Source organism: Macaca thibetana, chromosome 2 (genome assembly GCF_024542745.1).
Source record: "Macaca thibetana thibetana isolate TM-01 chromosome 2, ASM2454274v1, whole genome shotgun sequence".
Lineage (NCBI taxonomy): Eukaryota > Metazoa > Chordata > Mammalia > Primates > Cercopithecidae > Macaca > Macaca thibetana.
The window spans coordinates 107,748,064-107,764,372 of NC_065579.1; the positions used below are offsets into that span (position 1 = coordinate 107,748,064).

Here is a 16,309-nt window from a genome sequence, read left to right on the forward strand (position 1 = left end):
AGTGTGATCTTGGCTCACTGCAACCTCTGCCTCCTGGGTTTAAGCAATTCTCTGCCTCAGCCTCCTGAGGAGCTGGGATTATAGGTGCCCGCAACCACGTCTGGCTAATTTTTTTTTTTTTTTGTATTTTTAGTAGAGACAGGTTTTCACCATCTTGGCCAGGCTGGTCTTGAACTCCTGACCTCGTGATCCACCCTCCTCGGACTCCCAAAGTACTGGGATTATAGGCGTGAGCCACTGCGTCTGGCCAGCAGGGTTTTTTATATGTCCATCGTATCAGGTTTGTTAACTGTATTGTTCAACTATCCAGTAACTTTATTGTCTGTGGCCAGATGTGGTGGCTCACACCTGTAATCCTAGCACTTTGGGAGGTCAAGGTGGGAGGATCATTTGTGGCCAGGAGGTTGAGACCAGCCTGGGCAATAAAGCAAGACCTCATCTCTTAAAAAAAAATTGTCTGCTTTATCTGTCAATTACTAAAGTGGCTTATTAAAATCTGTCACTATAATTATGGATTTTTAACATTCAATTTGCAATTCTGACATACACTAAGTATATATCATTCAAAATTATTTTATCTTCTAGGTCACTTATTCCTTTCATCATTATGTGGTAACTTTTACCCCAATGATGCTTTTTGCTTTACAGTTTACCATGTATGACTCACACAGACACCCGCCTTTTTTGCTTGATAGCTGCCTGATAAATCTCATTCTGTTGCTTACTTTCAACCTTTCCAGGATCTTAAGGGTTTTTAAAGTTTCTTGAAAACAGCATACAGGGCCAAGTGTGGTGGCTCACATCTGTAATCCAGCACTTTGGAAGGCCAAGACAGGAGGACTGCTTGAGCCCAGGAGTTTGAGACCAGCCTGGACAATATAGAGACCTTGTCTCTACAAAAAATAAAAACGTATTAGCTGGGAGTGGTGGCGTGCACCTGTGGTCCCAGCCACTTGGGAGGCTGAAATGGAAGGATCACTCAAGCCTCAGAGGCTGAGGCTGCAGAGCCATAATGGTGTGTTACTGCACTCCAGGTTGGGTGTCACAGCGAGACCTGTCTCTAAAAAATAAATAAAGAAAAATAATTAAAAACATTAAAACAGTATGTAGGCAAATTCTACATGTTTATCCAATCTGAGTCTTTTAACTTGCAAGTTTAGTTCACTTAACATTTGTTCTAAATTGATTGATTTCTGCCATTTTATTCTGGGCTTTCATTTTCCCATGGTTTCTATTTACTTTTTTCCCACTTCCTGGTTTTTATTGGTTTGAAAGTTAAGATATCCTATTTATGTTGTTATACTGTAGAGCATCTAGCTGTAAGAAAAAGAAAAACCAGTTCTGTCTGCTTTTACCAGTTACACGCTGCAAATGCTCAATAGACACGTGGCTACAGCAAGAATCTGGGGAGACAACTGCTGTTGTTTTTGTTGAAAAGTATATTTTGTTCTCTTGGATTACTGAATTATTGGTTGTTTTTTTCTTCAGTCCTCTGAATATATTATTCTTTTGTCTTCTAAACTCAGTAGCTGCAACTAAGGAATACGCTGTCTGGCGTTCCTTTGTAAACACTTAATCTTTTTTTTTTTTTTTTTGAGACAGAGTCTTGCTCTGTCGCCCGGGCTGGAGTGCAGTGGCCGGATCTCAGCTCACTGCAAGCTCCGCATCCCGGGTTTACGCCATTCTCCTGCCTCAGCCTCCCAAGTAGCTGGGACTACAGGCGCCCGCCACCTCGCCCGGCTAGTTTTTTTGTATTTTTTTTTTTTTAGTAGAGACGGGGTTTCACCGTGTTAGCCAGGATGGTCTCGATCTCCTGACCTCGTGATCCGCCCGTCTCGGCCTCCCAAAGTACTGGGATTACAGGCTTGAGCCACCGCGCCCGGCCAACACTTAATCTTGAGCAACCTTTGGTTGCTTCTCTGTCTTTGATATCAGAATGTGTCTGGGGGTGGGTGGGTGTGTGTGTGTGTGTGTGTGTGTGTGTATACATATATATACACATACATACATATTTTTTTGAGACAGAGTCTCACTCTGTTACCTAGGCTGCAGTGCAGTGGCATGATCTCGGCTCACTGCAACCTCCACCTCCCGGGTTCAAGTGATTCTCCTGCCACAGGCTCCCGAGTAGCAGGAATTACAGATGCCTGCCATCAGGCTCATCTAATTTTTGTATTTTTAGTAGAGATGGGGTTTCACCATGTTGGCCAGACTGGTCTCGAACTCGTGACCTCAAGTGATCTGCCTGCCTAAGCCTCCCAAAGTGCTGGGATTACAGGTGTGAGCCGCAGCGTCCGGCTATATTTCTATGTTTTATGCTTGGAGCCCATTCTATTGTTTAAATCTGGGATCTATGTCTTTTATGGATTCTGGAAAATTCCCAGTCTGATACCAACTCTTCAAATATTGCCTCTCTACAAATCTGCTTTATCATTCTGAAATTCTTATCCATCAAATGTTAGATTTATAATTCTAATCACTCTGTCATATTTCCATTTCGTCCTTTGTTTTGGATACATTCTGGATTTCCTCAGATATCTCTTCTAGCTCACCAATTCTCTTTTTAGCTATTACCAATTAACTGTTAAATCCAAGTAGAGAGTGTCTTTTAATTAAAATTTTAATTTCTATTAGTTCTACTCAGCTATTTTTCAAATCTTCCTTTTTGTTTTTTTTTTTTTTTTAAAATACAGCATTTATTCTTTTTTACTCTTTTACTTTTTGAGACAGGGTCTCACTCTATCACCCAGGCTGGAGTGCAGTGGCGTGATCATGGCTCACTGCAGCCTCAACCTCCCGGGCTCAGGTGATTCTCCCACCTCAGCCTCCCAGGTCTGCCTGGCTAATTTTTTGTATTTTTTATAGAGACGGGGTCTCGCCATGTTGCTCATGCTGATCTGGAACTCCTGGGCTCAAGTAATCTGCCCGGCTTGGCCTCCCAAAGTAGTGGGATTAGAAGTGTGAGCCACTGTGCCTGGCAGCATTTTATTCTTTTCTTTTTGAGACGGAGTTTCACTCTTGTTGCAGTGGCGTGATCTTGGCTCACTGAAGCCTCCGCCTCCCGGGTTCAAACGATTCTCCTGACTCAGTTTCTCCCAAGTAGCTGGGATTACAGGCATCTGCCACTATGCCAGGATAATTTTTTGTATTTTTAGTAGAGACAGGGTTTCACCATGTTGGGCAGGCTGGTCTCGAACTCTTCACCTCAGGTGATCCACCCACCTCGGCCTCCCAAAATGCTGGGATTTCAGGCGTGAGCCACCGCGCAGGCCTTTATTCTTTTTTCACATTGCTGTTCTTCCTTTTTACTTTATTTTATAATCTGTATTTGGTATTTACATCTATTAGAGTCTCTAGCTTCCATGAACTAAAGTCTTTGGGAAGGGTTGTATAATCCTGCTGTTTGTTGTATGCCACCTTTCATTCACTGCAAAGTATTTCCTTGTATATTTAGTAATTCTAGACCATGAGACATGTCTGATATTCCTGGGCAACCTGGGCTAAGAATGTATCTTGCCAGAAGGGATCTACATTTGCTTCTGCCAGATGCCCTAGAGTAATCACCAGCTGATGATTAATTTTATGTTAATTTCTTGACCCGGGTAAGAAATGACACCAAATGAATGGTACAACTTGAACCTTAAATTTGTATGAAGGAAGACCCATGGTTATTTTTCAGGTAGACTGAAAAATAACTCATGGTTATTTTTCAGCTTCTAACCCAAAGCCCAGATTTATTTATTTTTTATTTTTTTAATTGAGACGGAGTCTTGCTCTGTCTCCCAGGCTGGAGTGCAGTGGGGCCATCTAGGCTCATTGCAACCTTCGTTGCCCGGGTTCAAGCGATTCTCCTGCCTAGTCTCCTGAGTAGCTGGGACTACAGGTGCACACCACCACATTCGGCTAATTTTTTTGTATTTTTAGTAGAGATGGGGGTTTTGCCATCTTGGCCAGGCTGGTCTTGAACTCCTGACCTCAGGTGATCCACCCGCCTCAGCCTCCCAAAGTGCTGGGATTACAGGCATGAGCCACCACACCTGGCCAAGACTTCTCATTTTTAATATATATATTTTTCCAATGTATACCTCAGGCTTTCTAGTAATGACTCCTACAACATTTGAAAACAATACTTGTAAAGAGACACAAAGAGCCTGCAGCTCGTGCATGGTACTATCAGAAGGGATAGAAGAAGCATATCACAGGTCTGAATTATAAGCACTCCAGCCTGGGTGACAGAGCGAGACTCCGTCTCAAAAAAAAAAAAAAAAAAAAAAAGAGATAGGCTGGGCGTGGTGGCTCACACCTGTAATCCCAGCACTTTGGAAGGCCGAGGCAGGCGGATCATGAGGTCAGGTGTTTGAGACCAGCCTGGCCAATATGGTGAAACTCTGTCTCCACTAAAAATACAAAAATTAGCTGGGGGTGGTGGTGCATGCCTGTAGTCCCAGCTACTTGGGAGGCTGAGGCAGAAAAATTGCTTGAACTCAGGAGGCAGAGGTTGCAGTGAGCTGAGATCACGCCACTGCACTCCAGTCTGGGCGACAGAGCGAGACTCCATCTCAAAAAAAAAAAAAAAAAGAAAAGAAAAGAGAACCTGGATAACACTGATGTCCCTAGGATTCTTTCACTAATAAGATCATTTGTTGAGTCTAGGATGGAGACATAGTCTATGATATTTTGTATTTGTAAATACCTAACAAAATGCCTTACTTTCATGATGGCCTTTTAAGATAAATAGGTCAAATCAGTGGTTTAAATGATTTAGCCAAGGTTGTAGTCAGTAAAATGGCAAAGCCCGGAATAGAATTCTTATCTGCAAACTAAATTCCATGCCAAAAGAGTGTTGCCATGGCAAAGCCACCCTCAGGGAAATATTCTGCAGCTTTTGTATCTAGAAATCATTTGTAAGTTTCGAAAAGGAATGACTAAATAGGAGGCATAAAAATCTAATCCAAAGCTTCCCAAGTAGTTGTTTGATTCAGGTATGGCACAACAAAGAGTATGTCAGCACATTAACTCATGCTTTAGACTTCCACTGTCCAGTATAGCAGGTGCCAGCACATACAGCCATGTAAATTCAAATAAATTAAATTAAATAAACTAAAAAGAAGTGTTCTTCATTTGCACTAGCCACATTTCAGGCTACTATATTAGACAGTGCTGACACAGAACTGTCATTTTCCCTGATTGCAAAGTTTCAGTGGATAGCACTGCTCTAGAATATGGACTGATGAAGTAATTTTATTGTTACAGTAGACTGGAAAGAACATTGGCCTTGAAGCCCTAAAGACCTACTCTTGAATTCTGCATCTGTCACTTATTACCTGTGCAAATCTTGAGCAGGTTCCTAAACAACTCTGAGTCTCTTGTTTTCTCAACCTGTAAGCTGAGGATCAGAAATAAGGTGATAGAAATATCACTGCTACTCAATAACTCCAGAACTTATAACCTCCCCATTCTTCATTGTAGTCCCACTGCGGTCTTGTGGCTGCCAAAGGCCCTTGCACAGAATAAAAATACACTGTTCCCAAAAGATTCAGGAGGTTGGACAGGGTGGCTCATGCCAGTACTTTGGGAGGCCGAGGTGGGAGGACTGCTTGAGCCCAGGAATTCAAGACCAGCCTGGGCAACACAGTGAGACCTTGTCTTTTGAAAACCACCGCCACCGCCACCGCCACCGCCACCGCCACCGCCACCGCCACCACCACCACTTCCCCACAAAAATTTAAGAGAATCACCAAGCCTAAGCCCTTAGTGAATGTAAGAATTTTCTCTGTAAGATTTTATCTTTTTCTTGAGGGGTGGGGTGGGTGTAGTCTGGCACGTTTTATAAAGAAAAACTCATAAAAATAAATAAAACAACTTAGAACTAAAAAAAAGTTATGGTTCACTGTTCTAGTACATTAACTTCAAAAATTAATTTGAATGAAGGAAGTTGGATATGAAGGTGTAACTTGAGTTAAATGGGTCAGGTGTCTTGGTGGTATTTCCCAAGAGAATGGCAGAAGAGCAGTTACAGAATCAGGTATAATTACCTGTATGCATAATCAGATACTAACTTTTTATTTAAAGAACAAATCCCTAAACAACTGAATAGCTTGCTGACCTGACAAGACTATTTTCTACTTTTAAGACTAGGTAGGCAAAACACACACTTAAGAGAGGCCTTAACACGCACAAAATCATTTTCTGTTGTCTTATCACTTCTCTCCAATAAAGCTATTCCTTTAAATAATTTCCCTAATGAAATGACCTGGTTAAGTGAGTTTTCTGTTCAACTAACAAAACTTTTGTTTCAATCAGTTGAGAATTTTCTAAAGTAAAATGCATGAGTTCACTTTCTTCCTAAGAATGTTCTAGTTAACGTAATAAATACTCCTGATGATTTTAGGTCTCATTAAAACAATTCAACCTATGATACTACAGTGGAGTTAAAGTTACAAAATACTGACATTTTAATGCTGACCCCAGGTTATTCTCTGGATATCTGCTTGATTTTTAGAAAATAAAACCTAGTATTAGCTTGTTTTCTTATAATTTGCCTTCATTTCTTCCACACACGAACTGTAAAAATAATTCCAGACGACTGAAGCTCTGATTAGTTAGCTTCTGGTTACTCATGGTTCAATTATATTTGTGTTATGTCACACTTTCAATTTCACAGGACTTGTGAAAAAAATACAATACAATTCATCTCAGGTTTATGCTAAATGGTAACTGGGTCCAGATAACTTTCCCTACTGACTACTTTAATAATCACACCACTTAGGAGTGATGGCTAAATTAAGTTTCCAGGTAGTAAAGAACAGAATTAAGCCTATTTCACTTAAAAAGAAAATTGGATCTGTATTCCTTTGCAGAATTTCTCCTACCCTCTTTTCCTTTTTTTGAGACAGGGTCTTGCTCTGTTGCCCAGGCTGGAGTGCAGTGGCGCGATCACAGCTCACTGCAGCCTCGATGACCTCCTGTGTTCAAGCGACTCTCCCACCTCAACCTCCTGGGTAGCTGGGACTACAAGTGTGTGCCACCACACCTGGCTAATTTTTCTGTTTTTTTGTGGAGATGGGGTTTTGACATGTTGCCCAGGCTGGTCTCGAACTTCTGGGCTCAAGCAATCTGCTTGTCTCGGTCTCCCAAAGTCCTGGGATTACAGGTGTGAGCCACTGTGCCCAGCTGAATTTTCCCTTTAATGGAATATTCAGTCCAAAGAAAAGAGCAATCTGAAATAATTATGCTGTTAACATTAGTTTAAATAAATCCATCTGAACTTACAGGTATTACGAAGCATGTCTAATACGGCCACAGAATTTAAAATCTGAGAGGTAATTACCTGGAAAAATAGTTTACTGAGAAGTCAAAAGACAGAAACTGTTTCACTTATACTTAAAAGTGTGCTACGGAAAAGAACTTGGGGGTTTCTAGCTTTAAAATAGGCCTTGTTACTTCTCATTCAGGGAATTAAGAGGTGTATAATTTCTAGTAACCTTTTTCTATTTTATACTGAAGACATCCCCCAAGACCAATTACTTCTCAGCCAAGTGAAATTCAAACACATTAACTTTTACTTTTTAAGTTAGAAGCAACATTTCTCCAACTATATCCTTAAATGATAATTAGAGCACAATCATTACCATAACCAGTTGTGATACCCCTATAGTCAATGTAGAACAAACTGTCCTCAAACACCCATACCTTCAATATCCATACCAACACACTGGAATCAAGTACACTTTTTAGTACTGTAGTTTCTTGGAAGGGCCAATCTAGCTTTGCTGACTGCATCCAATTATTATTAGAGGCTGTAAAAATGCCTGAAAGAACCCTGGACTAAAAAGCAGAAGAGTTATAATCCTAACTCTCCAACAGAGTAATAGTTTTGCATCTCTGAGTCTTAGTTGACTTAACTGCCTCCCTATAGCACATAGGTTACAAACATTAAAGCACCATAGCTCTTGGCTCAGTGCTGGTAACCAGCAGACACTCAATTAAATAAACAGATAGAAAAACCCTACTTAGAAACATATTCAGACAAAATAAAGTAGAAAAAGTAATAAATATCTTTAAAAAAAACCCCACCACCACTATTCTGGGCAAAAATAATACTTTCTTTGTGGAAAGAATTATCTGTATCTGCTCCCATCCTGTGTGTCCCAAACTAAGTTCTGTTGCTCAGGGATGTGGGCAGCTGATAGTCCACAGCTGCAAAAAAACAAAGGCATAAACCTTATTTTAATAAACCAACAACATCAATGTAGTGCTAGTAAATGAAATAGTAAACAAAATTATATACAAAAGAATGTTTCTAGTTTCAGACCCCAGTATATTTATTTATTTTTTTGAGACAGAGTCTCACTCTGTTGCCCAGGCTGGAGTGCAATGGCGCGATCTCGGCTCGCTGCAACCTCTACCTGCCAGGTTCAAGTGATTACAGGTGCCCACCACCAAGTCCGGCTAATTTTTTTCTGTATTTTTAGTAGAGATGGGGTTTCATCATGTTGGCCTGGGCGGTCTCGAACTCCTGACCTCAGGTAATCCGCCCTCCTCGGTCTCCCAAAGTATTGGGATTACAGGCGTGAGCCACCACGTCTGGTCTCAGAGCCCAGTTTAAAACGTCTGATCTTTCTAACAGCCTCATTTATAATCATAAAGTATAGGCCATATTTTGTTTTGTAATTTGAAACTTACTAAATAATGGATTGATAGAAACTAACGTCACTCGATTTTAAATGTAATAACTATAATAAAACAGATATACTCACAGCTTGCATTTCTATACAGAAGAAATGGTTCATGGAGCTGAAATTCCAAATCTTTATTCACTGGTTCAACTAGATTGTGCATATTTAGTCGATTCACAATGGTAAAACCATGGTAAGGGGAAGCTGACCTTAGATTTAATAGAAGGAAAAAAAAATATGCAGTTACCATTTAATCTGTAGAAATGTTATCTACTATGTGCTTTATTTTCATTTCAGAAAAGAGTACGTTAGAACATACAATATTATCAAGCACTTACACCTGTAAACAAAACATTTAAGTCAGATCATATTCTTCCTCTGATGAGAAGTCTCCAAAGACAGTCTCTCAGAGTAAAGGTCAAAGTCCTTACTGAGGCCACCAAGGCCCCACCTGATGTATTCCCCCTCTGACTTCATTTCCTATGGCTCTTCCCCACCTCCTCCTCTCCAGCCACACTGGGCTTCTTGCCACTCTCTCTGCATGTGTGCTTCTACCTAAAGACCTCTTCCTGGATTACTGCCCCAGAAGCTGCACAGCTATCTCATCTCCTGCAAGCCTTTGTTCAGATGTCACCTTTTTCATGAGGCCTACTTGAACTACCCTTTTTAATGTTCCCAAGCTCAATACCTCTAACCTTTCTCTTTTATCCATACTACTTATTTTTAATATTTATTGTCCTGCCCCCACTAGGATGTAAGCCCCATGCAAATGGAGCTTTTGTCTTACTTTTTTCACACATACATCCCAATATAGACACACAGTTGCTGAATGAAATATCATTCCATTGGATTGGCTATAATGGCTGCCCATCATTACAATAATGGTTTTTCTTGCACCAAACAGATCTTTACATAGTGCTCCTGAGTTAGACAGAAAATGCCTTGAATCCTACAATAGGAAACATCCTTGGTTCCCGTATCAGAGGGATTCGGTATATGATCCCTTACTCTTCACATGTACCTAACATTTCATAGTTTTTCGTTTGTTTCTCTACGATATATATGGGGTGTTAACACTATTCTACAGACTAGAAGACAAGCTTTGAATGATTAAGGACTGTGCCTGAGGTCACACAAATAATGAGTTACAAATAATGTAATTCGGATTCAGTTTCAGGTTTTTTGACTCCAAATCTAAGCTTCTACTATACGAAGTAATCTCTGCAAAGTGATAGTCTGACATCCTGGTATACCTTTATCCAAGGTACACAAAATAGTCTCACATTTTCCAAACACAGTTTCTTGCGTCTCATTTAATTAGAATCAGTACCATATTAGACTCCGTGAATTGTATTAAATCCAGCCACCACTACACTAAATCTCCTACTTTGTATAATCAGTGCCTCTGTATGATAACAATAAAGCCAGTAAAGTACCTTTTCCAAATATCATAGAAACTAAGGTTCTAATAACATTAAATAAATCTCTAATAAATATATCTCTAATAAATTTCTAGAGATTTATACTGCTAATGAAGAGTAATGAAGGGAGTGAGGGTAAAGATCCCTTCCTATTTATTTGTTTATTTATTTTATGAGAGTCTCGCTCTGTCGCCCAGGCTGGAGTGCAATGGTTTGACCTCGGCTCACTGTAAGCTCTACCTCCTGGGTTCACGCTATTCTCCTGCCTCAGCCTCCCGAGTAGCTGGGACTATAGGCACCCACCATCACGCCCAGCTAATTTTTTTTGTATTTTTAGTAGAGATGGGGTTTCACCGTGTTAGCTAGGATGGTCTCTATCTCCTGACCTCGTGAACCACCTGCCTCGGCCTCCCAAAGTGCTGGGATTACAGGCGTGAGCCACTGCGTCTGGCCGATCCCTTTCTTTTTAAAAGGAGAAAGATGAATAGCAGCGAACAAACAAAGTGTCTAAGAAAGAAGAGCTTGGTGTACAAATATCAAAGAATTACACTTAAAAGAAGAAAAAAAATGGAGTGCATTTAGATAAGATCTCAAGGCTTTGTATCAAAATTTGGAAGAGTATTTGACAAATTATTTTAAATTGGCATCAATGGAGAAAGGCAATCCTTAAAAAGCAACTCAATGCAAAAAAAAAGGGAAAAGACCAGATATCAGTAATAACTCCTGCTGACTCAAGCTTTAGAAAACAAGGGAAGGAACCTGTCCTTGTCAGAGTAAGACCTTAGAGGAATCCAGGAAAACAAGCACCCCATGACTATCATATACTGTCAGTTGTCTTTAGGCCCCAGAAGCTGCCTAACAAAACAGTTGCAATTTGCAAACCAATCTTAAAGATAATGAATTTTTGAATAAGTTAAAAATAAAAAATATGCCATTATGCATAATCCAAGCTTTCTAAAGAACTCTCAAACAAGACACTGTACAAAAATCTAGAACTTCTGGGGGTTGGGAAAGAGGACAGAACCAGTCATAAAAGACAACCACCCATGCAGTAATAAAACAACAGAGGTAATGAAAAACATTATTTTACAGAGCTAGTCTATGTATTATCTTTTCCCCAAATATATATCTTTTTTTTTTTTCTTTCTAATATGGGGGTAGGGAGAGAGAGGCAGGTATCTGTTTTAGACTCAATCATTATTATTTTGAAATTGCTTTGCTAGACTTTTAATATAAATTCTAGTTCAGTTTATTCTGAATCACAGAAAGGCTCAGAGAAAAGAAAGAACCTGGTTAAGATTTCACAGCTAGGGAAAGATGAAAACTTGAAGGGGACTAGCAGGAAGGTTCCAAAGACAAATGTACAATAGAATTGAACCGTTTGACATTGTTCACCATTAAACTGTTAAAAACAAATACACATATTTTAAAAACTTACCTTCGATATACAAATAAGGTCCCTTCTATATCAGTTTTCTCCTACGAAAGACAATGAGTCCATTAGTTTTTTTTCCCCATAATCAGACCCCAAACAGTCCCAATGGAGAAGTAATGCTTCACGTTTAAGATCAAATTGTTTCATTTCATTTATTATAAAATTAACCACTTTGGAACAGATAAAGTCTCCCTCTCATTCCACAAATTGTGGTTACCATTTCTAATGTATGCTTTCAGTGCTACTGATGCATACATAAGCATACGCAATGTTTAATCCAGCAACATATCTGTATCTGCAGCATTTTTCTTTTTTAATTAGTAAAGGAGAAAATCATAGAATAAACCTTCACTTTTTATAGCTAAAATGTTTTAGCCAGATTTCTTAACTTCAAGGCTAAGGTCCTGTATACTGCAATTTTTTCTCTTTTAAAGTTTATCCAAGTTAATTTTAAAAAAGGAAAGGAATGAAATTTTTTTATAGGATACTTTGTTTCATCACTGGGGAGTTTTCGTACATTTTCACAACTAGTAAATTTTGTGGTTAAGAATTCCTACCAAACAAAACCAGCTTGTTATTTTTAGAACTTGAAGAATCATGAATACTGAAAGCATACCCTGCCTCACAGTAATTATTACAGGCCTTTACCATAGGTCATTTTCTGTGACAAGAGTATTTAGGTTTTAAACACAGTTCAGTGTTTTTTAAAAAATAAATAAGCTTATTAGTCTGCAATTTACAGCCTACAATGGACCTAAATATTTTACTGTAATCAACACATTATTAACATTTTAAATGTTGGTCATATATTGAATGTGCTGGGATTAAAAAATTTAGAAAATTGATCATCTTGATTTCTTCCAGAAGTACTACCCTAGCTTAAATATCATTATTTTCCTTCCTAAGGATTCAGAGGCTTTTTCTTACCTTTAAAACGTTAGGTTATTACTATAAGAAATTGGTAATCAACTGTCTTACAGTAAAAGAAAACTTGCCCACCAGAAAACATCATGTAAAGTTACAACTCACTGTAAAATAACAACAAAGAGAGAAAAGATTTTTGTTATGCTCTACGTGCCAGGATCCAAATAAATGGTAGCAGCTTATTTTTCAATTCAGGTTATTATAGCTTGTATTTCTTATTTAAAACAGAACTCCCCAATGTAAAATTTTAAAATATTGAAAGCCTTTGTGAAAAACTAGAAAAACTCTTTAGTAAAAAGTCCTAGCCCCAAGTCTTCACCCTTGGTCTGCAATCCATATTTCACAAATTTACATATATGCCAAGAAAAGAAAAAAGATTCATAAAATTTCAAACTAAGGCAATGTCTACAATAGCTACATTTAAAAAACAATCTACAATTTTATTCCTTGTGGCTTCCCATACCTCCTTCTCTTCCAGGAGGCAAAGATAAACAACGTGATTATAAAAACTCTCTTCATCTGAATTAACTGTTCATAAATGCCAAATGATTTTCGATAAATTACTAATAAAAATAATCTACGCATCTGTATTATAGGGTAAACGACATACTACAGTCATCTTCCAGAGTTGTTAGTTTAAGGATTTCACATCTTATTGAAATGAGAACTCCAGTCATTGGTGAATTCAATCCAACAAACATTTACATACTATTTTCTAAGTGTAAAGCCTGTAACCGAATGAGTTAACTAGGAAGGGTCAATTACAAGAAAGTGGGAAATTATGCTAGTTGTTTTTAAACAACTAACAAAGCTTCAAGCAGGGGCTAACAAGAATCAGTGAACAGACTGAATGTAACTTTTCGGACCCTCTCCAGTGCACGAAAGCCAGAAAGTACTGAGTCTGAGGGGAACATTCAGAGATGACATCACCAGCATCATAGGTGGAACAAAACACATTTACAGGGTCTCTCTTGTTTGTACAAAGGTCTTCGGGGATCCAGTGAACATGGAAGCCCTTTTCCTAAGTGCCTTGAAATCTTTTCCGAAACTGTGTAGTTCGATTAAAGCCAGACCCACCGCACTCCCCCTTCCAAGAATCGAAACTAATTGGATTTTAAGCTTTAAATCCAAATGACCTCTGCGAAAGGGGCTCTCATTTACGTCTGCCGGGGGAGAGAAGGAGTGTTTATTTTATAGACAATGTACATGTAATTTATCTAATAATCCGCAAAGCCTCAAACACAAGCTTTCAGGCACTCTTTTGACCCCACCGGTCTCATAACTCCCAATGTATCTGCAAAGAAGGCAGGTCGCCCACGTCCCCAGACCCGACGCCAAGGGACTGATCCTGCTCCAATCCTCCCCTCCACTGGCTTTTTCTTGGGATGTCTCGAGCCACTTCTCTCACTCCTATCCCCCAATCCCAGGTGGACCCGACACCCCTCAGGCTCTGGCTCGGCTCTTCGCCAGTCCCTGGCCCCGTCTTCACCTCCCTGGCCTCTTGCTGTGTCCCCCACCCCACAGCAACCCGCGCGGCCCCTTTAAGAGACCGCAGCGGCCGGGCGGCCGTCCTCAGAGCCAGGCGGCACTCACCCACTGGTTGGCCTTGGGGCAGAAAGTGTACAGAGCAACCTGGCCCGTGAGGTCTGCGATGCTGGTGATGTAAGGGTCGTGTTGCTTCAGGGCCGCCAAGCTCATCTCCTGCCCAGCTCGACTCAGCGCCTCCATCTTGAATCCCGGAACCTAGCCCCTCTGGCGGGGGCGGAGTCGCGGACAGGAAAGTGCCATCGAGGCAAGGTTCCCCCATCTGCGTCAGTCCCATCAACTTCCGCCTCTACGTGGGCCTCGCGGCATGGCGGTACGTTAGCCATTCTGGTCCGCCAAGCGCACGCACCGGGCGCCGGGTTCCGGCGTTGTCAGGGTCCACGGCCCTACGACGTGGGGCGGTGTCCACGGCTGCGCAGTGGAGCTTGCAGGCTGGCGTCCGGCGCTTCTCTTCCCTGAGCTAAAACGACTAGGTCCTGGGATCTAATCTCTAGCTAGCTTGCCGAGCTCTTTCCAGGCAAAGGCTGGAGACCGCCGAAGTGCCGGCTTCGCGGTTCGCTGTCTGGCAGGGCCTGGGGCCACAGAAGGAAAACACCTCTGTGGAATGTGGAAATGCAGAACTCTACTGGGCCCGTTTAGAAAGCACAGAAAAGCATGGAAGAAAGGGAGAGGCGAGAAGCCTAGAAAATTACCCTAGATCTTAGGTATGGATATATCGACCTAAAAGAAAGAAGATGGGGCAAAGTTAATGCAAGCAGAGAGTTTATTTGGGCCAAGCTTGAGGATTGCAACCCAGGAGCATAGATTCAAGTTGCCCTGAATATACACTGATTAGCAGAAGGTACAAGTGGATTTTTTTTTCTTTTTCTGTATTTCTGTCCTTTTTTTTTTTTTTTTTTTTTTTTGAGAGGGAGTTTCGCTCTTATCGCCCAGGCTGGAGTGCAGTGGCGCGATCTCGACTCACTGCAACCTCCGCCTCCAAGATTCAAGCGATTCTCCTGTCTCAGCGTCCCGAGTAGCTGGGATTACAGGGGCACGCCACCATGCCCTGATAATTTTTGTTTTTAGTAGAGACGGGATTTCGCCATGTTGGCCAGGCTAGTCTCGAATTCCTGACCTCAGGTGATCCACCCGCCTTGGCCTTCCAAAGTGCTGAGATTACGGGCTTGAGCCACCGCGCCTGGCCCTTTTCTTTTTTACTTTTTGAAACGGAGTCTCGCTCTGTCGCGCAGGCAGGAGTGCGGTGGCGCAATCTCAAGCTCACTACAACTTCTGCCTCCAGGTTTCAAGCGATTCTCCTGCCTCAGCCTCCCGTTTAGCTGGGATTACAGGCGCCCGCCACCACACCTGGCTAATTTTTTCTTTCCTTTTTTTTTTTTTTTTTTTTTTAGTAGAAATGGGGTTTCATGACGTTGGCCAGGCAGGTCTTGAACTCCTGACCTCAGGTGATCCGCCCGCTTCAGCCTCCCAAAGTGCTCTTTTCTTTTTTTGAAATGGAGTTTTGCTCTGTCACCCAGACTGGAGTGCAGTGGCGCGATCTCAGCTCACTGCAATCTCTGCCTCCCGGGTTTAAGCGATTCTCTTGCGTCAGCCTCCTGAGTAGCTGGGATTACAGGCGCCCGCCACCACGCCCAGCTAATTTTTGTATTTTTTCTTAGTAGAGATGAGGTTTCACCACATTGGCCAGGCTGATTTTGAACTCCTGACCTCAGGTGATCTGCCCTCCTCGGCCTCCCAAAATGCTGGGATTACAGGCGTGAGCCACCGCGACTGACTCACATAAATATTTTTGTCCAATCCTGGGAAGAGTCCATGAAGGGTTTAATTTATCTTGCTTCATTTAAAGCATTAAGCAGATCACTCATTCCTTTGGTAAATATCTGTTGCGCATTTTAGAGCCTTTTAAAGAGTCAGGTACTAGCTAATAAGTAAAACAAATCATGGAGACTATAGGGAGTTCCATCCCCGCCAGACTTCTTAAAAAGCAACATTTCTTTCATTAAAAAGGGCATGGATGCCGGGTGTGGTGACTTATGCCTGTAATCCCAGCACATTGGGAGGCTGAGGTGGGCAGATCGCCTGAGGTCAGGAGTTCAAGACCTGCCTGGCCAATATGATGAAACCCCGTCTCTACTGAAAATACAAAAATTAGCTGGGTGTGGTGGTGCACACCTATATAGTCCCAGCTACTTGGGAGGCTGAGACAGGAGAATTGCTTGAACCCAGGAGGCGGAGGTTGCAGTGAGCCAAGATGGCGCCATTGCACTCCAGCCTGGGTGACAGAGCAAGACTCAACAACAACAACA

General features: G+C 41.3%; 2 protein-coding genes across 2 annotated transcripts in view; both read right to left on the minus strand.

The window, feature by feature from the left end:
- DCP1A (decapping mRNA 1A) overlaps positions 1-14,332 on the minus strand; it is a 60,412-nt gene extending 46,080 nt beyond the window's left edge. The window contains exons 1-3 of the mRNA XM_050781094.1: positions 14,052-14,332; positions 11,538-11,578; positions 8,760-8,887 (exon numbers count right to left, since the gene is read on the minus strand). Coding sequence (XP_050637051.1) covers positions 8,760-8,887; positions 11,538-11,578; positions 14,052-14,186 — 304 coding nt within the window. The 5' untranslated portion in view covers positions 14,187-14,332. The remainder of the gene's footprint in view (positions 1-8,759; positions 8,888-11,537; positions 11,579-14,051) is intronic.
- TKT (transketolase) overlaps positions 1-16,309 on the minus strand; it is a 643,634-nt gene that overhangs the window by 105,114 nt on the left and 522,211 nt on the right. The window lies entirely within an intron of this gene.